General features: G+C 33.7%; 2 protein-coding genes across 5 annotated transcripts in view; one reads left to right on the forward strand and one right to left on the reverse strand.

Annotated features, from left to right (window-relative positions):
- tacc (transforming acidic coiled-coil protein) overlaps positions 1 to 25845 on the reverse strand; it is a 136707-nt gene that overhangs the window by 84196 nt on the left and 26666 nt on the right. The window contains exon 1 of one of the 3 annotated variants that reach the window (XM_075366455.1): positions 14331 to 14372. The exons of the other annotated variants lie outside the window; for them this stretch is intronic. Coding sequence (XP_075222570.1) covers positions 14331 to 14357 — 27 coding nt within the window. The 5' untranslated portion in view covers positions 14358 to 14372. Of the gene's footprint in view, positions 1 to 14330; positions 14373 to 25845 lie in introns of those variants that run through there. 3 annotated transcript variants of the gene reach the window in all.
- Positions 1 to 25845, forward strand: part of NANS (N-acetylneuraminic acid synthase) — an 80630-nt gene that overhangs the window by 5118 nt on the left and 49667 nt on the right. The gene's annotated exons all lie outside the window — the stretch shown is intronic.

Genomic DNA, 25845 nt, shown 5'->3' on the forward strand with positions numbered 1-25845 from the left:
ATCATGTGAAAGTGGCAAAACATTGACACAACTTAATATACTTACTTGATAAAAAACTGAAAACAGCACTTAATGATACGCAATTTTAAAACCCCAGGTTTTTGCATAGAACAACCGTTTTAATTTAAGGCTGAAATTAATAACGAGAATACGTGATTTAAAATTACCATACAAACACACGATTAAGAAACTTAACGCTGCATGAAGTACTTTTTCAATGACCTAAATAAGGAACGTGTCTGATAATGTAATGTTACTTCCATCTTTGGATATGTTTATGACGAACACGGCCATAAAATTAAACAGTGTAGTTTATACATGAATAACGGTAAAATTTTAAACAGTATTTACACAGACACCATATAATAAAAAATTCATTAATAAAAAAAATGTTAAATCAATTTAAGGTATTAAAAAAATTTTGAGAACAAAATCCTAATGTAATATACTTAAAGAGCCGAATGCAAAAATATTTAACAATAGAGATTTATATAGCTTATTCAGTAAGAAATAAAAAATATATTAGAGAGTAAAATCGTAAAATAATACTTTTAGATAACAAAAACACCAGATAAGATTTTTTAATACAAAATCGATATTACATTAAAAATTATTAAACACATCGTTAATTTTCAAAAAAATTTCTACTATTATAAGTACAATTTTAATGTAATATCTCAATAAAAATACACGACTTCCCCCCCCCCAAAATTGCTGACAAACATTTCTCTTTGATATAGGATAATTAAAGAGCGTGCGGGTGACAATTTTGTATATAGTATAATTTTGTTTTCAAATTTATTTTAACACACCACACACACACATACATATATATATATATATATATCCTATGATACTCCGGGTAAAGTAAGAAGTCCAACGCGGGATCATACATCTAAATCGGTTCAGCCGTTGAGCTGCTACGGTCAAACAAATATACATATACACACCCTAAATATATTAAACTCCTTTCTGGGCAGTCGTGCAAAAACTATCGATGGATAACGTTTTAAAATAGACGTTAAGTTGAAGAGAAAAATGTTCCGTAATCTATATTTTGCAAATCCTAAACAATCTAATAATGAACTTTAGGATTTACTACATTATATTCGTAGTCTCAAAATTATCAAAAAAACCAGATACTGCTTGCTTTCTTTTTAATTACTGTAAACTACTTAAATAATTTGTTCTAACTTTTTTATAAATATGAATAAAATTACAAAAGAACGAGCTTTAAAACGGATCAGTGCATATATATGTTTTATAAATTTACAGCGATTAAGAAAAATGTGTAGTAAAGATCAATTTTCATAGTATGTAGTAAAATCATGAATTCACGAGTGTAAGGATTTACGTTTATAAGGATCAAAGTTATCATTACAGTAACACACACAGTTACTACAGAAGTAGTTTGTTTTAAATAAAATTCATCGAAAAATCTGAGTTATATGCTACATTAAACGAATTGTGTAAGTTGCAATTTATTTAAAGTAAATCAGCACTAATTACGATAAAATATGCCCTATTATTTTTTGCCTGTTTTCTCAGTAGTGCAATATTTCAGCGCTCCGCAACTTTCTTAAAACGTTAAGTAAAAAGTAATAAATTAAATAAAAAATCTATAGGTTTCAATATGATCAGCACATTTAAAATGTCTACTCGTACTAATGATAGGAAATGTTTTTTTTTTGCACGGAACTAATCTTGATTTAACAATTCAAACGTAGTTTCATAATTTTCATCATGAACGGGATGAAAAAAAAAAATTATGAATGAAAGAAAAATATCAATCACAATCGATGACCGCCTGATATATAGTTCGATTCACGTAAGCGTGGAATAACGTTACCAACGTCGCATACATTTTTCTTTAAGATATTTTAGTCTCCTAACGTAAATTCGACATTCCGATAACTATTAATAGAAATTAGGTTTTCCTTCCTATTTTTTCCCCACCCTAGGGTTAACCGACATTATGAAATTCTGTACTTATTGCAACAGTACCAAAATAAAAATATATACATATAAATAGAGCATTGGAAAATATGATTTTTGAAACACAAAAGAAAAACATCACCAACGTCCAACAGAGTTATAGACGCTGAAATTGATTTACCGTGAAAAAAAGAGGACAATCGTGTAGTTTACTAATCTAAAATTTCCGTAATTCCTGCAGGTTTTCTTTAAATAAACTGCAACTAAGTAAATAACAAGCTTTAATAAGATCCAAAATACTTTTTTCTATCAAGCGGTTTGAAAGTATGACCTTAGATGTGTATTTTGTTTTACAACTCATTCTATAACGTTACGATGAAAGTACTATTAATAATTTTACGCTATAATAATATTTCTTTTCAGTAGTTCAACTAAATATTGGGCCAAGAAAACTGTAAAAAATGAAAAAAAATAGAGTACAGTTAATGAAAATGAAAACAAACCTTCTAAAAATGATAAAATTACACAGGAAGTTCAAGTTCATAAAGAAGACATTTTTTCAATACAACACATACTGAAGAACATAAAAGAACATTAATTATAACACAAATCCTTTTGTTCCCAGACTTTAATTAATTAATAACTGGATGACTGCAATGACAACTGATCGTACGTTTAATCCACGTCAACGAAAATAATAAACGATCCACTCATAAAATACACTTCCCATCGTCTATATAATACGGGCACGCAATTCCTTAATCATTTTGAAAAAAAAAGGTTAAATAATATATGTTCTATACATCAATGCTGTAGTTAGTGTCAAAAGATGTTTTATATAAAAAGATTAAAATTACAAAAAAAAAAAAAATAATAATAAAAGTTACCCTTAGATAAAGGAACAGATCGTAACTATATAGTAAAACGATACGTAGAGTCGATGTAGATGACAACACAGTATTGTGCTCACTCGTAAATGAAAAGCATTTGACCTTGTAAAATGGGATAAACTAAAGGAAATATTATGAAGTTAGAATATGTTGGAAAGATATGGTAGATGGATCAAAGACTTGTACCCGAATCGTAGCACGAGGAATAAAGGACATTTCAATCGATCTGTTTGATTTAGTAAGAGTAAGGAAAGGATACAGACTAATAAATTCGTTAAAAGATTAAGGTTCACAGATGACACTTTTTTTCCACAAAAGAAGCAAAAAGCGAATAAGTGAGATAATTGAAATAATAGATACTTGTGAACCATGTTAACATAAGATTGTCGAAGTAAAAACGAAGTAACAGCTAAGAAAACATTCAATGTGAAGAAATAATAGTTTTTACATAGTACAATGTTGTACTTCTATATGGATGTGATCCTGGACGTTAAGAAAGTGCGGCGGGGGGGGGGGGGAGAAGTCTGGATGAAATATAAACAAGATTATGGAGGAGATCGAAGATTAAATAGACAAACTGAAAAAATAAGAGGTAATGAGAAGAGTAAGAGAATAGAGAATAGGGGAGAATAGAGAATAGGGAAGAATAGTAAGAAAAATTCAGATTAGGAAAATTGACAGTTTGGTGCATATTATGAGAAAAAAGTACCGGTGCATAAAATAAAGATTACAGAATATATTAAAACAAATTGCAGTTAAGTGTAGCTGGGAAGAGGGGACAATGTAAACCGACACGATGAAAGGAACCTGTATAAGATAATAAAACCATACGATAAAAATCAGGCGACTAAACGTAATGAACTTGCTTTAATATTAAAGCTAATTTTTTCCCCCTTTATATTGAAATTATTTTTTAATTTACCACGTTATTTATTTTCTAATTCAAAAGAAAATAAAAATTGTCTTCTAAATTGACAGTAGCAACAGTGAATTTTTTTAAAATTTTATAAAGTTTAATCCTGTGTTGAAGTAATAGAATCAACTCTATGATAATATTCTGTGGGAAAAAATTCTCTCTCTTACTTTAATTGTTCTACTTGATAAAACCTCATTCAGAAAAAGAAAAACCAGTTTGTTTTAACAGAAAAAATTTATAAAAATCATACTCTTTTTTGGATGTGATGAATTATACCCAATCCTTTAATGGTTTTCAATTCAATAAGAATTAAAAAGTCTTCCAGCCCAAGTTATTTTATAAAATTATCTCAATTTTTTCTTTTCTTTTCTTTTATTTAAAAACACAATTGTTATAATTTCCAGTGTGTTTTAAACCAATTTTATAAATTTATAATCAATATCCTTAGTACAAGAATTACATCAAATCTGATGACGTTGAGTTGAAATTTAATCCGTTCTCGAGATTTAAAGCCCCCCCCACACACACACACACACACACCATACACACCGCACGCAAACGGAATTTTATATCAGACATCTGTTTGTTTTTAAACTGAGAAAAAATACGTGATCGTTTTAACGATAGCGTTTTATTTTTTAATAGCGAGTAATTGAAATCTTTTTTCCAAATCTGCTCAGTTAAAACATTTGTAAAAATAGTGTAGAGTCCTATAATAATTGGTGTCGTGGATTTTTGTGCTTCGACAAACAGAGGAACTTTCTTTTTTTTCTTTCTTTCAACAGGCTTTAGTCATAGTCTCATAAAATTATTTCCGTATAAATTTGTTAAGATTTATATCATCACTCAATGAAAAATTATGTAAATCTGCTATTCTTTCAGTATTCATTCTTGAGTAGCATACAGTATTACGTATGCACAGTTATTGACAAAGCCACTGCAGTTGCGATAGCAGAAAGCTAAATAAATGTTTTATTCAAATCGGTATATAAATAGCAGTACATAAATAACATCACTTAAATCATCAGTTCTAACGAATATTCATTTTAGTTTGTTAAGATACAAAACTGTACAAATACTGCCAACAATTGACAAATTTTCCTTCCTTCGGATTTCAGCATCTTTCGGTTTTGATGAGTTTTCGTCAAAAATAAGCAAATGTCTGTTATAAAATTCCGTTTGGGGGCGGGCATGCGCGCAGATTTGCTTTACATCTCGAATACAATTAAACCTCTACTGTATATTACGAAGGTTTATTAAGATTAATTAAGAGTACAATAAAAGGAAAACACTGTTTTTAGAAGTAGTTTTTTATTTTGTTTTAACCAAACTTAAAAGGAAAAACATCAACATGAAACAATAACCAACACTATGTAGCTTTGTTAAAAGTTTTATAGGTAAAAGATTTTTAAAAAATGACGTCATCGCAAAAAACTGATACGGCCGTATCAAAAATTTACGAAAACTGCTAGGATATTTAATTCTATCTGAGATACCAAAGACAAAAAAATGTGAAAAAGTACATAAAACATTTTACCACATCAAGGAATCGTTCTAGAAGTACTACAAAACTCGTATATCTGGACAAAAAAAGTAAATTAGTTAAAAATTACGGAGTTAAAAATTGCGGTACATAGACATTTGGTCTTAAATATATCCCAACCCGACTTTCAAATACTTTTGTGAAGACCAGCATTTTGTAATCTGTCAAACTAAACCCCCCTCCCGCCCTCTCTTCATCATCCGTCTCGGCAACTACAAATGTTTTTTACATAATTTTATATAAAATTGTGTCAAAACTTTTAAGCGATTTAAATCTTATAATTAACGTACAAAATCCTAAAACTTGAATTTAAGTATCCCCCGTGTTACTATATCCAGTAAAAACGTGACTAATTTGAAATCTTTGAAAATCTGAGTTTAATGAATGACAACACTTAATAAAATTCAAAAAAGATAATACAAAACAGTGGAAATAAAAACTCAGTCGAATAGATTTCAATTTATATCTCTTACCGTGAAAGGAAAGTAATATATAATTATGAAGCATGCAACCAACAAAGACCCTGCAGCATTTTACTAGTGAATAAAGCAAAATTAACGACTGAGAGACAGCAAACGAGTGTTGCATTCATAAACCGGTCGGTCGTGTACAAGAAGCATTCATATTCTATGAAGCCAGCACCCAAATATACACATACAAACTTTAAGTATACATCCAGCATATTTAAATCGCTATCCATAACGACTGCACGTATAACATCGACCGAATGAAAGCTATTTCTAGAAACAGCCGTCATCCAAAAACACATTTATTAATAAAACGTTCTTAAAAAAAACAAATTAAAAAGATTTCTCAAGTGGTGCAAACAGATTCTAAACGTTTTAAATCTGTAGTCATCTACGATGAATTAAAATAGTCGAGAGATTTAAAATAAACTAAAGAAGAGGGAGTTGTGTAAAACAGAAGTTAAAAGAAAAATTATTGTAATAATTGTGTTTAACAAAACTACAGCAAAAGAATAAATTAAATAATCAGTTTTGTAACTGCAGTAATATAAGAATTACCTAATTAAAAAAAAAAATTAATTTTTTTAAAAAACGGTAAAACACGCGCGCGCAAAGCGTTAGTAATAAAATAATAAAACATTGTCATTCTGGCAGAGAAAGTTTCTCCTGATAATAACAGATGTTTATTAGTATTTGAAGGTGAAGATAGCCCAAAAGGAGAGTGAATGTAAATAAACATTGATCAATAATAAACGTTTCAGCGGTCGAAAGATTAAAAATAAATTAACGGAGATATTTTAACTTAATTCTACATAAAAGAAAAAAGTGAACTGATATTTTTTTAACTTGTAAATTAACTTAAGTAATTTAACTTGTAAATTACTACAGCAATTACAATATAAAAGTAGTCTACTAATATACGAACGTCTGCAGTGCTGATGCAGACATTTAAATTTATTATTATATTGACATTTGAATAAGAAAATCCCGCAGTGAAATAAGTTTCTGAAAAAACCCAATACGACAAAGAAAAATAAATTTACAGGCATACATAACCGTAACTATGACCGTTAATCAGAGAGTCAAGAAATTTAGGATGCGATAAATTTAAAATAAGTTAAAAACTTATGATTACTACGTTCTTACAACAAAAATTTATTTATTTTTCTACAGCATTACAAAGTTAAATTTAAACGCTTGAGCACGTTTTTCTCTACTCCACCTATATAGAAATCCTCGGCTTATCTCCCCAGCCACTAGTGACGGTTTTTTTTTTTTGGTTTTTTTTATCTAATAATCACTACACAAATAAGCATAACATGAAAACAAATACGAAACAAACAAAAATTCCGATCGGCGTTTACCTTTAGTAGTTAAATGATGGCTTCATGTTTTACAACAGTAAGAAGTACAACAAAATTCATCGTCCTATCGCGAAATTTACTTTTTTTTTCTTGTATTCTTCCGTAAACATTAAGAGGCACAAATCTTTCAGCTTACGGTAAATTTTTTGCAGGAGGAATCATAAAATCTGAGAAACTGAATCGTGTAATCAATCGCAATAATGAATCACCATCTTTCCTTACAAATTTCATTACAGATTTTCAATCAAACGGATACGACGTCCAGAAGTATCTTCAACTTGTACATTTGATCTATATTTATCGAATATGTTGTACCCCTTTTTCCAAATAGATCGATTCTATAAGAGATATTTCCTCTAATCGATAAATTTTTACTTTAAGAATTTAAAGATTGGATCATATTTAGTAGGATTTTCTATTTTGTTCATTTTTTAAAAGCTCAAGAAACAATAAAAACGTATTTACAATTACCAAGAGAAAAGAAACAGATTGAACTAATACAGCGCAGAGAACTGCCTGACGTTTACATCGTCTTTAGGAAATCACCAGAGCGAGAGCAAAGTGCAAACATTCTTTACATTCAAGATTGCTCGCCTATCGACTGAAAATTAAACAAAAATGAAGTATTTGCAACAAGTATTTAAAATGCTTAACTTAGGCCAGAAAAAATAATTATAAAATGGAACTCTAATTATAAACTAAGCTAGCTTACGAATTTTTTTAACCTTAACTAAAAAATTAAAATTATACCTTTCTTAAATAGAATGTATTAAATACAAACGTATACGAAGTAATCTGATACTTTTATGAGAATAATCCGAAATAGTTCAGAAAATGAAAAGCCACTTTATCTCGAATTAAAATATTTGTGTTATTAAATGTTTTTTACTAGATTAAAATTTTAAGTAGAAGCTTTAACATTTTTAAAAATTACAATAAAAACAAAACTAAACGTACGTAATCAACTTTTACAAAAAAGGATATACGTACGACGTACATACACGTACACAAATACACACATCAAAAACAGATAAAATGTTCACCTAAGTTCTCTTCCACAGTAGTGAATAATTTTTCTTCTGCATACATTTTTTACAACACTGCATTCATTCGGTTTATTTTACTTTCCTTATTCCGCTCGTTCTTAGAATAATAAAACGGTCAATAATAAAAAATGAATAGCTCTACTTATAGTACTAAACTTTTCTTTTTTACACAATGCTACAAAACAAAAATAAATCTTTAATAATAATAATAAATTCCATCCTTGGCTCTTGTAGTGAAAGGTTGTGTTTTGTTGTGCTCTGTGAATTGTCAGTTGTAACCAGTCCAGCCAGGTGTTCAACAGTTCTTCTACCTGCGTCGCCAGACAATGTGAGAAGGGTCTGCTAGGACATCAGCCGGGCGGCCAGCTACCTGGACTACAGGCCAGTCACATTAAGAAAAGGATAATCCTTTTCTTAATTTTACTTTTATACTATTCAATATTTCTAATAATGTAAAGTGAACTCTTGTAGTCATTGTGAATACGTTAAGTAAATAGCCTATTATTATAGGACTATTGTGCTACTTTTAAAATAATTTTATTTTTTAATTGATTTTCTTGTCAGTGATTTTATTTTACAGCAAGTGTAGATTAAGAAGTGTAAATTAAGTTTAATTTTAATTTTTAAATTTTTCTTCCTTATTTTCCTCAATGGAAGGAAAAATAAGGCCTCCTCCACCCCGTTCTCCCACCACGGAACTGTCCGACGGTGGAGAGGAAAGCGGGTCTGGTGCTAGGAAGCGCCAGAAACGCCGGGACTCCGCGCCTCCTATGGAGGCGGAGCCCGTAGCGGGCTATAGCAAGGCTGCAGCAGCCGCCAACTCGCAGGCTGATGATGGGGCCCCATCACAGCCTGCTACCGTCAGGCGGGAGAAAATCCCGCCGATAATGCTGGACTGCCCGAAAGAGTGGCCAGCATTGGCGAGGGACATAAAGTCGAGGATTGGGGGGCGCCTGGTGGCTAAAAGCACCGGGCTCTCGATAAGGCTGCAGCTGGGCAGCGAGGCGGATTACCGGGCGGTGCAGAGTTTTCTGCACTCGAAGGGAATCGCCTTTCACTCCTTTCAGCTCCCGAAGGACAGGGAGCTGAAGGTGGTTATACGGGGGATCCCCTATGGGGCTGCCCCGGAGGAAGTAAGGGAGGAACTGACCTCCCTTGGCTATGAGGTGGTTTCGGTTAAGAAGCTCCTCACAAGGGACGGTCGGGAAACCCCGACCTGCCTAGTGGCCCTTAAGAGGACCCCTTTGGCCCGGGCCATTTATGACCTTGGCAGTATTTTTTACTGCAAGGTCGCAGTGACTGCATTTGTGTCACGAGGGGGGCCACCCCAGTGCCACAGATGCCAGAAATTTGGACACTCGTCCAATTACTGCCAGAGGGCCCAGCAATGCGTAAAGTGTGGTGGAAACCACGACACTTCTGCCTGCGTCAAGCCGCGTGAGGAACCAGCCTCATGCGTCAACTGTAAGGGGCCACATCCGGCCAATTACAGGGGCTGCCCCTATTATAAGGAGCAGACAAACAAAGTCAAGGGACTTAAAAAGCCCGCGACTTTGGACGGCCGCAGCTGGGCCCGTGTTGCCGGTGGGGGAAAAACAGTCCCCAAACCGGAGGTGCCGGCACCCGTGGCAAAAGCGGTCGTGAAAAAAGGGGAGGTAACCTCCCCAACACCCGCCAAGCCAAAACCGGCGGCAACCACCAAGAAGGTGGTAAAACAAAAGGCGGCGACAAAGCCGGCCCCGGCGAAGAAGGCCAAGCCTTCCTCGACGGGAAAGGCAAAGCCGGCCCCGGCGAAGAAGGCCAAGCCTTCCTCGACGGGAAAGGCAAAGCCTGCTCCGGCTGGGAAGGCCAAGCAGGCTGTTAAAAACACCGCGGCCCCTGTGGCCCCGCGCCCCACCAAAAGGGCGGCCGCGCCAAAAGGCACCCCCAGCGGCAATCCGAAACCGGCTACCCCGTTGGAGACCACTGGCATGGACTTCCTGTCGCAGATGACAGTGAAGGATATCCTGCCAGATATCATGATGGTTTTGCCACGCCTGCTCCAGGCAAAATCTCTCAAGGACTGTATTCAGTCCTTAATAGAGTGCCTCATGGCTGTACTGTCAAGGTATGGTTAGGCCCACCCTCAGACTCTTGCAGTGGAACGCCAACTCAGTAGTAGGCCGGACGGAGGAACTATGCCGTCTGGCCGAGGATCTACTGATAGACGTGATACTGTTGTCTGAGACGTGCTTGAACCCAAACAAGCAACTGACCCTTCGGAACTATTTTACGTATAGGACGGATAGGCCAGTTCGACCCGGATCTCGCACCTCTGGTGGAACTGCGGTTTTAGTCCACAGACGCCACATGCATACGCGCGTTGTTCTTCATACAAACGTGATGGAGCAAACGTGTGTGCATGTGGAGCATCTGGGCACGGTGTATCGGCTGGTTTCGGCTTATAGCAAGCCGAACGACGCGGTAACCGGCGCAGATCTGGATGCCGTGCTGGAAAATTGGGATGGGCCCGTGATACTCATGGGCGACCTCAATGCCAAACACGTGTCATGGAACAGCATTCTGACAAATCCGAATGGCAGATTGCTGTACGAAAGGGCGAGAGCCCGCCGCTTGGTCGTCGTAGGCCCTGAGGTGCCCACGTTCGTGCATCGCTCAGGCAGATCTAGGCCTGACGTGCTGGATATCGCAGTCATGAAGGGGGGTACCCTCCCATTCATGATTGAAACGATAGAAGACCTCAGCTCGGACCATTCCCCTGTCCTGTTGGAACTAGGTCAGGCAGGGGGTGGCCGAGATCCCCCGCCTATACCCCGAAGGTCAGTCAACTGGAAAAGGTTCTACGAGACCCTCCAGCGGGAGTACAGGCCGGTAAATCCTGAGCTCCTGAACACCCCGGAGGAAATCGACGACACTGTCGGGCGCGTCACGTCGTCAATGACCGAGGCCCTGGCAGGCAGCTCATCGGCCAAAACTCGAGCAGTTGTTCGAAACGACCTCCCTCCTCATATCTCCGAAGCCATAACGGAGAAACGACGACTGAGGAGGAGATATCGAATCACCCTGTCCCCCGCTGATAAGCGGGCCTTTTATAATCAAACGGACAGGGTAAAACAACTGCTGACAAGCCATCGAGAGGATTCGTGGAACGAATACCTCGCCACGGTCTCTGACGACATCTCCTCGGTGTTCAGGTTGAACAGGAGACTGCGAGAAGGGAAGAAGCCTCGCCATCCGGTTGTGGGGCAGCGAGGTTTTCTTGCATACTCGGAGGCGGAGAGGGCCGAGGTATTCGCCGATACCTTGGAGGAGCAGTTCACTCCAAACCCCCCTCCCTCCCCGAACGACGAGCACACAACCGAGGTGGAATCCTTTCTTGTAGATTATTTCTCACAGGTGGAGGACGCCCCTCTAGAGATTGACCAAGTCACTGAAGCGGAAGTTTCCGCAGCCATTAAGGCCACAAGCCCCGACAAGGCCCCGGGTGTCGACGGGATCAGCGCCCGTGCATTCCGGAACATACCGGCCTCCGTGATTACAGCAATTTCGGTGATATTCACGTCCATTTTGTACGTTGGATATTTCCCGAATTGTTGGAAAACGGCCAAAGTCGTATGTTTACCCAAACCGGGGAAAAGTTTACTTTTCCCACGGAATTATAGGCCAATCTCCCTGTTACCGGTATTGTCTAAGTTGTTCGAGAGGATTTTTCTCGAAAAACTGAGGCGATACATGGAGGGAGAAGTGCGGCCCGAGCAATTTGGGTTCAGGGAGGGTCACTCAACCACCCTCCAACTGGTAAAAATAATAGACGACCTTGTCGGAGGCCTGAACAGGAAACGGGTGACTGCAGCCGTTTTTCTGGATGTGGCCAAGGCCTTTGACAAAGTTTGGCATAGCGGGCTGCTTTATAAGCTAGCGCGATCGGCGATCCCGTACCGCTATGTCAGACTGATGCGGTCATATCTGCTAGACCGACATTTTGTCGTGCGCGTAGGGGAAACGATTTCCTCTACCAGAGAAATAGCCGCTGGGGTTCCCCAAGGAGCAGTACTTTCCCCGTTCTTGTACACTTTGTACGTGAACGATATGCCGCTGTCGGAAGGGGTCAAAACGGCCCTTTACGCAGACGACACGGCATATTTCTACGAATCCGCAAATGTGGATTACGCGGTCCGGAGGCTCCAAAGGCAGCTGGACTTAGTGGAACCGTGGCTCGACATGTGGAGAATCAGGGTCAACGGTGAAAAATCGGTGGCCGTGATGTTCACATGCAAGACACGTAAACCGACCAGAGAGCTGGAAATCTCAGGGGAGAAAATCCCTTTTGAGAAAACAGTTAAGTACCTGGGGGTGGTGTTGGACAGGCGGCTTACCTTCGGCGAACATGTAAATTATGCGACCCGGAGGGCTAAGGCCGCCAGAGCCTCGCTATACCCAGTGCTGAACAGTGCCAGCCCGTACCCACTGGCAACTAAGCTCCTCATTTTTCGGCTGTACGTACTGCCGATTCTAACATATGCTTACCCGGCATGGGGGGCAGTGTTGAGCTCCTCGCTTCAAAAGAAGATCGAGGCCGTCCAAAACATCGCGTTGCGGACGATCTTTGGAGCTCCGTGGTTCGTCAGGAACGCCACTCTCCGATCTGATGCGAGATTTCAATCCGTGTCCGAGGTGGGGGTGGCGCAGGCGCGCAGACTGTTCGGGAGAGCGGCTGTGTCCGAACACAGTCATCTTCGGGACATCTGCCGAGAGGACCCAACTCCGACAGTTGTAAGGAAGCGGCCTCACGCCGTACTGGACGAACCACCGTGATGGTGCGGTGCGGTAGCCGAAATTCGACAAACCAGGCTTAGGGGCCTCCATATCGCATGAGCCATAAACGGAATAGTGCGTCAGACGCGCTTCCGGGGTCGCGAGTGAAAAGTTTTCGCGAGTTATATAGTTTGAAGACGTCAAACACGGTAAGTCGCGCATAAAACAAAAACGCGGTCTAAATTTAAAAAAAAAAACTTACAGTAAGACAAAATATCCCAGCAATTGCGACTCCTCCGGAAAAGGGGACGCATTGCTCGCTCCTTATAGCTAGTGCCCCGTTGTGGCGTATTCCTGCTAGCCTATTAAAGAGTTAGCACCGAAAGGACTTCAGTGGACGGTCTGAAGGGGAATTACGTCGGGAGGACAGGCTTTATAAGCCTAGCCTTCCGCGGTCGGCCCATGAAATGGGTTCGATAACGCTGGTTTAACAACGGATTGGAATGCAATTAAATCCGTCTTAAATTCACTAAAATAATAATAGACAAAACTTGAAAAATTAGATCCGAGATTAAAAAATAACCCTTTTAAAAACAAGCCCGATTAGAATGATCCAGCAGCAAGGGACTCTGTCCAGGTTCTGCGATAAAGTAGGGAGTAATAGACTCCTGCCAACTTTGCATTCCATTCCATTCCATAATAATAATATACAAAACCATGCGTAAAGAAACAAGCGTAATGAAGAATTTTCTAATTACTATACTACTGTTTCTTTTTTTTTCTTATAAAAAATATAAAACATTGCTAATTATATAATTAAATTAATTAGCAAGAACAATACGCACAATTATAATAAAATTAATAAATACAAGATGATTGTTTATTTGTGGCTCTATTCATAGTTTGTCCAAAAATCGTTCTAATAAGACAACAAGAATTATGAATAAAGACGCACGTAAAAGTTACGGCTTTCATTTTACAAACATTGACTTATTTCGGGATGTTACAAAAATATGAAGTGGAAATCTATGATCCAAAAAGATGAAAATAAATATTCCCTTACAAATTATCTTTAAAATGTTTTTAACAACCTAAACTTCGTCAACAACCTGTTTCAGACCGTAAAACAAATGAATAATTAGACGGTGGAGAAATATTAACTGATTTTTCAGTTTTACTGTTATTCAATTTTTTGTAAAATTAACAGGAAAATACGGATTAAGAATAAATTAAATTCATGCAGATTAAGGCCTACTATAAAAGTGTATTTTCCAATAAATGATTAAAACATATTACCTATAAAAATAAAATTTAACAGAATTATATATCCTGTTAATAAAAAATTATAACACAAGTTACTTATACCAATAAAATCTATTAAATAAATAATACCTATGATAAAAAAAAAACTAACTTTAACTGACACAATAAACCGTTTCATCCTTTAATCTGCTTCATATAATTCAAAACTACATAAACATTATTAATCTACAAACACCTTTTTTAATTTTAAGTTCAAAACTACTTTATACTCACGGTGTATAAATTATTTTTAATTAAAAAATATTACTTCGTGCAAACTAACAAAATACAAATAAAATAAGTAAACAGCAAAATCAAAATTAAATTGTTTTAAAACAGGCAGGAAAATTCTTTTAAACCACAACTTACAACAGAACGTAAATTCTTTAACCGAGACAATGTAGTTTCAAATATCAAGAAAAGAATGCCACACCAGTTGCAATTTAATCGTAGGAAATAGTGGAAGCAAAGTGAAATAAATAAAATGATCACAACAATGTGTGTGTGTGTGTATGTGTTATGCGCGCCCACACACACACACACACACACACACACACACACAAAAGTCAGTAAATTGGTTCAAGTCGTTCCAAGTGGGCGAAGCAGAACTAGCTAGCTGTCTTACTGCCCTACACGACCTACGTTTACGTTACCAAAGAAAATACTTTTTCACACCAATAGAAATACATTAACCTAATCATCTGCTGTTAAAAGTAGTATATTTATACGTTACTAGTACTTCTTGACAAGAATTTAACTGCATAATGATAATAATCTATTCAGATGTAATACTTTTTTTTGTGTACATAAAATATATATATATATATATATATATACACACACACAAGTTCAAAACATTCAAAAATTTCATTTGTTAAATTACGGCATGCCTTCAGTACATTTAATTAAGAAGTTTCAATATTTTTTTCTCAAATGAATTAAACGTTACTAAATTAAAAATTGTGATATCTAGATAGAAGACAGTCGAATTAAGTGCCAATAAACCCTCCACGTATAGTTTTTTTATATACATATATAAACGTACTTTATTCAACTACATTGATCGCATTCTAGCGGATTTTTACTACACTATTTCAACGCTGCTAAAACGAGAAAAAACTAAAACCTTGCGCTTTTTTTCATAGAAAATTTATTTTCTTACTGCAACAATATAATATAAGAGCGTAATCATACGATCATACACCACACTTAGGAAAGCATTTTTAGTACAATAATTTTGAAGAAAAAAAATCGTTAGTTCATTTTAAGACCTATGCGGTAGCATAATAACGTAATCGCAATAAGTATAGATTCAACGTTCAACTCTTATTTACTTATTGTTGGAAAACTAAGCGTAACTGTGAAATATTGCTTAGACCCGTACCCTACCAACGATTCTCCGCAATAATTACTCTTTTGAACATTATAACTTTCATAAATATTAAATAAATAAAAATAAAAAACAAAAAACAAGGACTCTGGTTCTTTTAACTGAATAAAAATCTTTTTAAAAACTAAACAATAATGTAATAATTGTAACTACTCTAGAAAAAATTGCATCCCCTAAGTAATCAATATGGAATCCTTACAACTTCGTACAAGGTCACAATATCATTTCAGAGACAAAGAAACTTCTTCGTTCGGTTAATAAGATATACATTTAACAATTAAACAAGACAAACCGCATTTTCAAAAAAAAAAAAAATATTTCGTACGTGGTAAAGTTCAACTGCTGTTTAGAACACTTAATAAATACTCTTCATAGTTCAATTTGAAACACCCAAATTTATGCAATCGTTTATTTTACAATTTCTTGAGAATAAATGAGTGATGTTAAGTTAATAATTAATACCACGTAGAATTCTGTAGTAACTTAACATCTCAAATCTATGTTCAAGAAATTTGTATAATATATTTTTTTTTTACTTATAGCTCTTTCTTTTCTTTTTTATAATCTACCCATATTTATAAAATAAAAATTATATGTGAATTCTTTCGTTTACTGAACAACTAGAATACATCATAACAGAATGAGATTATAAAAAGTAAACTGGCAAAAAACATATCATTAATATTTCAAAAGAAATTCAAGGCATTTGAAAAAAAAAACTGAAAAATAAAACCGTATCGAATCATAATCGCTTTGTCGTAAAGCAAGGTATCACAATACAGTAACTTAATTGTTAAATTAATCACCGATTACTATGGGATATATTGAATTACATCTTCAGGTTTCCAATAAATAACTAAACAATAATTATACAAATTAACTAGAAAAAAATTATAATGATAAGACGGTAAACTTTTAAGACCAGCAACTTGGTGAAGCGCCACCGAATCATACGATCCATTAGCTAACAAGGCACAATAACAATAAATTTATTCCTATAGTCAAGTCTCAACAGCCAGATAGCATTAAGTGGTGGCACTACAATACATTACAACAATTTCCGGTAGAATTACAATAAGCTTAATATAAATTAAATTTACACAAACAAAACTTTTCCGTTAAAAAAATGAACTTAATTACTTAAACTTTTTTTTCCCCATTAAATTCACACTATTCATTAATAAAAGTATTAACAACAAAAACGACATATTTAAACGAAGGTATGTAATAAACGCGGCAACGGGATTAAGTGTAAACTGAAACAACACATGGTAATAAACTATCAGGATATAATTTCACAAAATTTATACGGTAGAAGAATTCCGTGCTAGCTTTCCTAGTTCTTTACTACCTGTTCAACATTTACGTAAATCGTAGAAAAAAATTGAATCAGGCCCATCTGATTGTTCCGCGATCAATCGGGTGGGCCTAGAACCTGTCGCACTTTAGAAAATATCCCTTGCAGAGACATCAGAAGAGCCTCAAAACATCAATCTGAAGGTTTCCATTAGTCTGGAAAAACCCGGACCAAATTTACAAAATATTCAAAAGGAATTAATTATTGAAATATTCAAAAGTTTAGGTATTATCGGCCGAGATTACGTCACGCAACTTGTAAAGACGATTTTGACAACGGCTGGAATTTTGTAGAGAATTTAATTTTTCGATATGAAGCAGGTCTACTATTCTATGAACGCTTCAAACTGAATGGCCGAAATAAATGTGTTTACTGGTCTGATGAAAATCTCCACCCTAACTGTAAAGAAACAGCTGTACCAGGAATTCATATTTACATGTTAAGATAAAAAAAAAAGTATTAAATATTACTTTATGCTGATTGTAGACGTCTAAACCGAATGGTTGTAGACGTAAAACGAGAAACAAGACATTCGTCTCCAATAACATAGTTACTTATAAGAATAATAACCATCCCATAACAGGCTTACAAAATGAAAATGATTAGCGGTACTTTCCAGTTCCCTTCTTTCCTGAACCGAATACGCTGGACATCAGTATTCCAAGCCTACTGACAAAGCATACCCGATAATACAAATAAATCGCATATATAAATTTGTTGACCGATGAACTGGTTGCATAGTGAACATAATTAATCTCAGAGAAAGTAATCTTGACCGGTAAGTTTTGTTATATAAAGTGCTTTTCACATACGCAAATCGTAAATTGTTGGGATAAATTATAGTAAAAAGCAACAAAATTAGAATATTTTTTTATACCTTGAACGGAGTCTCCTGTCAACTTCCGATGGAAACTATTTTCGTGATTTACTTTTTGAGGATGCAGATTATCATAAGTTTTAGAGTAAAAACATTTACTAAAATTTTGCTGAAATTGACTGACGAGGAATGCAATTTACAAAACAAAAGTTCAAGAAACAAGAATTAATCCAGATAAAAAGTGGGAAGAAAATATTTTTCAAAATTTTAACAAGGATCATTTACCGGGTAATAAGACAAAAACTGGATAATTTGATCAGTAAATATAAAAATTACTATAAAAAAATCGACAGGTTTAAAACAATACACCTAAAATAATAATACACCATCCAGACACAAAACGAGGCAGCCTACGTCTCTGGCGATGACTGTCCCGACCTATCGTTTGCGAACCCTTCATTTGAACAAAGTAGTAGTTTTAAATACGGTAAAGCAAGTAGTAATTTTATTAATAGAAACTAATACAGTAAAAACACTGGGGAAAGAAGAAACATGTGCCGTACAGGAAGTCTTCCTATACAGCTCACTGTCATATAAGTCTCTGCCAACAAAAAGGAATATTGTATCTGGCTAATTTCAATAGTAATATAAGCATTTACATTTTAAAAATAGCCTTAAACAACCGAAGTAAAACTGATATCAACGTCTTTTTAAAAACCAAATGCCTAGATTCACTCCTGATTAATCAATAACTTTCTAATATTTCTATTAAGTAATCTTCATAAATCTATTTCATAATTTTATTTAAATAAAATTATTCAAATTGTACAACTGGATATTTTAATTCTATTAATATATCGCTGATTATAAACAGGCTCATAAAATGAGCGAAACAAAGCAACCGCAACTCGATCTTAAAATCATCTAATCAATTCAAGAGTTCATTAGTCAGGGACTAATGAACTTTACAGCTGTATCAATAAAGAATGCACTGATGACGATATCGGAACAGAAAAGTAAATTAAAAAAAATTTGTAATATCGATCATTTTCATACGATCGATACGCAGAAGGCAATTTAGAACATAGAACAAAAAATCCGAACAGGGAATCCCTTTTAAATCTGGAGAAAAAATCGGTTTTAAGAAACAACAGATTTTAAAAAGACACAATTGTACAATTAACGATTTCACTTTATTTTTTAAAATTTATTTTAAACCGGTAAAGCGAAACATTCCCTTGAATACCATCAATTACGAAGTGATAATAGATCTTCCTCCACTGTTACTGGGATATGCGTACGTTTTCGCGCGTAGGTAACTTACTTTGATACTAAGAAAGAAATTTTTCCAACTTCTCTCTTACGTATTAAAATATAATCATATACGGTAAAGTTGCCATTATTCCAGCCACCAGTTGTGGTGACCTGATCTGTTACAAACACTTTAAACAAGTAAATTATTTTTCTTAGGCCATTTTCATGAAAAATAATTATCCCGTGCAAGACTCGCAAAGGAGTAATGGTTGCCAGGAATTTAAATAATGGTTTCCCTTGCGCAATTTTCAATGAGCAGAATACACTTTTGCACATAGCATGCAGTCTATCGCAATTGATATTCGGCTCCAAAAAGTGCCACTTTCACTCTCCGTTCATCACTTAGCTACTGTTTAGCAAGCATTACTTTCAAAAGCGTGTATCAAATTAATTTACTTCTTTCTGATGTGAATAATGTATTACATTAACTCAAATCAAAAAGGAATACTTCAAAAATCGATGGCTGATGGTAAACAAAAGATTTTTTAAACAAAAACTAAATTACTCTTTCACTTACTATTTTTAAAATGTTTTATTTAAACGAACGTCTTCTTTCTTTCTCTTTAAAGATAAATCTCAATCCATTATCTTAAAGGGATCATTTTAAAAGCTATTGTATATTTTAAGAACTAAACGAAAAAGGGCATGGGAAAAAAAGAAGACTCAAAGGATATTTTAAGTTGATTTCAACGTTTATCTCGTTTTAAATATGAACAAAATCTTAATGCATTAGTATTAAAATAACAAAGTAAAAAATAGTATTGTTTTTAAACTGAAAGAAATTCCAAATGTAAATCCAATCACAAACCAGGTATATATTCATAAATAATAACATTATTAACAATACAAATATGTTCAAGTTCAGAAAAATCATTCATTAGTTCTGTACAGGGAAGAATTCTCGAATAGTTTTATATTTACAGAAGATTAAAATCAAATAAATCTCGATTTTTCCACAGAACACATCGGAATCTTCCTGATATCTACAAACTGATAATGCATTTTAAACCATTTTTAGAGAACATACACTCTAATATAAATTTAAATTAACTTCGATGCGTCGATACATGACTTCCTCTGTTTCTTTAAGTTACGAGAAAACAAAATTAAAACAAACCGTATACAATTTTTAAATAATTCTCCTTCACACAGTTCTATATCGAAATTTTTTACAGTTTAAAAAAAGTAAATTTGAATTTATAAATATCCATACCATGCACCACGAAAAGTGACGCTTACAGACGTGAAAACGGGGAAAGTCACCTTTTTATTTATCTTAAACTTCAGCATCTGTATTATTAAGAAAAAATAAATAATACTATTATGGATTCATTAATTCACAATTTACATTAATATCTATTAAAATTATCCTATAATTTTTTTAAGCACAAAACTTTTTTCACAAAATTATTGAATTTTGATTTATAATCAACGTAGAACAACATTTTTGAATCTATATACAAGCACTATATGTGGTCAATAGATTTTTATAATATAGAAGGAAAAGTGATTAATCTTACTTTAACTAAAAATGAAACTACATGACAAGAATTAAACGCTTATTCACGCTCTCGAACCAGTAGTCTAGTTAGGACTGTATTTCAGTGATCGACCGATACTTTTTAACAATACTTCTATCGCCTTACGACTTCAATTTCAAGCGTAACGCAATTATTATTTTTTTAAATGCCATTATTAAATTTATGTTGTTATAAAGATTAAAACAATACCAACTTGAAATAATTAAATTAAACATAAAACATTTTTTTAAAAACTTGCCAAAAAAGTAACATTCCATATCGAAGTTAGTAATTAAGCTACGAATTATGAAAAAATTATACTAAATTGGTTTTATACAACAATAACCGCAGATCCTTCTGATATTTATGAAGAATCATCTTTCCCGTTAACTTTTGCAGCGTATGTTATTAGCTGTAATGGTTTTTTTTTTACAAAAACACAAAATTGCAACAAAAACTGAATCTCCTTGGAAAAGCATCTTTTGGACCTTATAATCAAAATTAATAAAACTGCAAGTACAATCTAGTTTTTGTTTTAAGATGGGTCTGTCATGAATATACAAAAAAAGACTTCGTTTATTAATGAAGAAGAACAGTTCAATAAATGCATTCACGGAACCAAATAAGCATAGGTCTACATCATCCGAAAAAGCAAAGATATATTTAACGATGACAATATTTTTGTCTCTCAAATACAAAGCTTAATACAAAGCTCAATACATTATTAATATAAAGCTTAAAGAAAAATAAATAAGTACTACTTCAGTGGTACACGCATACTTAAAAATATAAAATTAAAAATAATCGATTCTGAACGGTGATTTTTAATTATAACAAATATGATGAATGGCAGAAATAAGGCAGACAGAATAAAGGTAGGGTCGGCTATACATGTTATTTATAATAAATTATTTACGTTAATGGTGAGGAAACACGAAAAGGTAGAACAACAGTCGATCAAATCTATTTACTAATGGCACGTCAACACTTACCTTGCGGTTTACCGTAAGTTGTCAGCGGTCAAGAGCACTATTAATCCAGGATGAGGGCGGGAGGAATAATTCAAATCATTCAGTACGTACCTACTATGTTCACTACGTGAACTACCATTTTCTATCGGTCTAAATGCACATTTACAAAGAGAAAAACCGGCATAATTTTTAAAATTTATTTCAATCCGTGAAAAGAAAAAATTATTCTAATGAATTTTTCATAAATTTTACATTGGTTTGCACAAAAACTAACAAAATAAAAACATTATTTATAATGCCGTGTTTATGTAACCAGGTTAAAATTGAATCAATAATTAATAACAAAATCATTTTTTAACTACAAGTTAACGGAATAGTACCAACCAAGGTGAATTGGTCAGAATTAATTACGGTCTAGATGAATTTGTCCGGACTGTTATTTTACAGTGCAATTATAGATTCCCTTTTGAATTTTTTTAACTCAAAAAAAATATTTTTTTTTTAAATGGAAATCTCTTAGCTGTAAGGACTGGGTAATTCTGCCATACAAAAAAATCGTACGATTCTGAAGTCGTGGATTATGAAAAAAAAGTTCTCAAATTGCAATACAAAATAGTATTTTCAATTAGAGGACAACCATACGAAAACTGAGATAAAATACTAATAATTAACAGGCCGTAATTTAATAATAGCAAATAACCGCATGAGATTCAAAAGGAGAATTTTGGCGTTCTTTTATACTAGCACCACTCTCTTTCTAAATTTAAACTGTATACTATTATAACACAGATGTGATGAATATCGACCTTAAACCATAATTAAGATTTAAATTAAATTAAAATCGTATATAATTAACTTAATACAGTTAATAAAAATACTCACAGATTCAACGTTATGCACAAAAGGCGATAAACAAAGTTCTGCTATGCCAACACTGCTGAATTTTTAATCGAATTAACATTGAATAATCGTATAGAGGGCCACATTTAAAAGTTGTGGACTTTTCAAATAATACATCATAAAATACTAATTTTCACAGGTCGTCATTATGCAATAATGAGCTTTTTTAACGGAGAGAACAAATTGAAATATATGTTAATAATCACTCTAAACGTAAATGAAAAACTGCTTCTATCTCAGTTATTAAAACATAAAGACGGGATTAAAGGGAAAAAATGAATAGTGGACAACCTAGAACGCCGTACTTTTTCGGCTTTTATACCAAATGAGTGATTCATTTAATATTTTCTGTTAAAGCGAGGAGCAGCCTACACAAAATAACAATAATATGAGAGAGACCTTTTTCCTATATTTACTCGATTTTATCATTGAAAAACTCCGATTAACATTACGAAAATAGAATAGTGACTGCGGAAAGAATATCAAAACGCTTTTATTAATGGAAAATTTTAAAAATTTTATTCCAATTGTTCAAAAATTGTAGATTTCAGTTGAAATATCAATCGCTACGTTAAATTACGTTAATATTTAATTTTTAACACGAACAAGTACTTAAGTGATAAAAAAGGAGAGAGCTCTACCGCACAAACAACCGCGACAAATGATTTAATTTAATTTTCTAAAAACCTAGAAGTAACCGCTAAATTTCGCTATAAAACACAGAATATATTGAAAAACAAAGAAAAATAAAATTAACAAATTACAAATTTCATTTATACATATAAAAACTAATTAGGGTAATAACAACGAAGAAACTTAAAATAATACTTAAAAAACTAATTATGTCAGCTCATTTTACATTTATTAACAATTCAATTCAATAGGATTCATAAATACAGATTAGAAATATTGATAAAAGTACAAACGTACACACACCGTGATAAAGAAACACGTATAATAAATGTTTTTCATACTTCGTTGACTCATATACGATGATTCATAAGTAATACAACTAAAACAAAAGGTAAAACGAAGACAAAAGGAGATCAATGGATAACAGCGATAAAATTGCATTACAGCCATTTTGAAATTTAATTTTGAGGGAGGGAAATCATAATCAAAACATTTAAGGAAACAAAAATAGCAAAATTGTAAATAAATTTTCTTTTCTATTCTGCAAATTTTCTCGTAGAAAATTTAACGAAATAGGAGTTTAAACCAAATTTAAAATAAAAATAAAGTACTAACAACGTAATATTTCTACTACTGAAATGTTAACTTTTTGATTGAAATATCTATTTCTACACTAAGCTGTAATGTTAAAGTGAATCTGATCATACTCCCAAGAAAATGTTCAATATTCTTTGTCCGTATAATCACATTTCACTGTACAAATTTTATTAATCAAACCTAAGAATTTAAGAATCTGAAAACTGCAACCAAATAGAATCCTATATCCATAATATGATTTGCATTTTTTAAGATTTCTAACTTTACCAAAAAAGCACTTTGGTCATTAGGCGTATTATGAAGCTAACCAAAACGAAATTATAACTATCCCGCCAGACCGACCACGGATATATTGACGTTACAAGATCCAGCATCGTCCTACTAGGGTGTAACCTACACCATAGATCTCAAAATGAAAAAAGGATTGAGATTAAAAAATACTATGAAAGAAAAATCCACATAGGATGATAATACGAAACAAATAATCCCCCACAGGGATTATAAAGACTCATACAGGAAGTAGGCAAACATCCCTGTCATAATCTGACGTAGGAGATATGTGCATTATTACCGATATGAGCAACAAATTACCGATAAATGATTTAGCGTCTATGAGATTAAATATATTCTGCTTCAAAAATTAAAGAGCTACTGAAGTACAGGGTTCTCAAGGAACATCCCCAGAATCTTATGTCAACTGGAAATACCCAAGCTAATTATCCGTTCAATTAGATCTTCGTCCTCACTGAAGGTATCTTCTTGAAAACATGCTTAATTCATATTCGAGGGTAATATGTTTTCCATCTCTTAATCTAACAAATTCCCTAAGTACGTAGTAAAGAACTTACACTTAAAAATAAGTAGAGTATGAAAAAACCCAGAAAATTGAGGATAGGTATCACCTCCAGGAGTAAATGAATAACGGATAAAAACCAATAGCATCCGTCTAGGATAACACAACATAAAAAATTAAAATCTTACAGTTAATTTATCAGAATATTTTCTTTAAGTTTTTCCTGTGAAATATCTGGTTTTCGAACAAAAGCAATGCGGATTCTCATTACTGTGTTTATTTGTTAATACGAGCATCATCCAACCAGCCAATCTGTTTTAACGTAAAGGATAAACTAAGAAATCTTAAAATTACTTACAGGAGGCCTCGATACGCGTTAGGACATACAATTTTTTTGACACTCACTAGCTCCGATTATACTTAAATATTAAAAGAAAAACAAACAAAACCTACAAAATTTCCAACTTTCATTCCCTATTTTTTTTCTGTGGAGAATCCAACCCCTCCTGAAAAAATTTTTTTTTGTGATTTGCTCTATGAGAATGCCGTTCCCGCATAAGTTAATAGAGGCGAAAATGAATGTTATTAAAATAATAATTTTCAAATTTCCTACGAAAATTTGATTTCAATACGTGATCAAATTACAAGTACTTAACTAAATCACTTTAACCGTTCAAACCTCTGCATTTCATTATTGTGAAATAATCATGGACAAAATTTGAAGAAAATCTTAATTATAATTCGAACAGAAGTTTCATCCACTCGAGATAAAACTGCATTTTTTTAATAATTTACTTACTGAGAATATAATACACCGAAAAATTCAACAGATAAAGAATAAAGCGAACAAAATATTTAATAACTTTCGAGGGAATATGTTATGAAATTTCAAAGAGGCTTCATTCAATATTTTCCTTATTTGTTGGGACTGCAGTTCAGAAAACTATTTTTGGGAAAACAAGTGATAAAACAAAAGCAGATTTTGCTATTTTGATAGGTTTCCATCCTCTGTTTGCAAGTACTAACAAAGGTCCGAAGAATGACTAGGAACGTCGCAAAAATACTAGGATAATATCAATTTGTACCGATGATTTATTAAACTACATAACGAATAACACGACTAAAAATTATTTATTGATATTAATTCGACAAAGATACAAGAGCGGACTGTAAAATCTTTTGAAAATACACTTATTGTATAAGTCACGAAATTCTACACCGTGTAATTAAATTACTAACCTAATAGCTAACCTTAAAAAAAACAAAACAAGAATTATTTAACCGTAAAAATAAAGAATTCGTTTGCAAATATTTTGTTTTAATTATTTTATAATT

This window comes from Lycorma delicatula, chromosome 5, assembly GCF_047948215.1.
Source record: "Lycorma delicatula isolate Av1 chromosome 5, ASM4794821v1, whole genome shotgun sequence".
Lineage (NCBI taxonomy): Eukaryota > Metazoa > Arthropoda > Insecta > Hemiptera > Fulgoridae > Lycorma > Lycorma delicatula.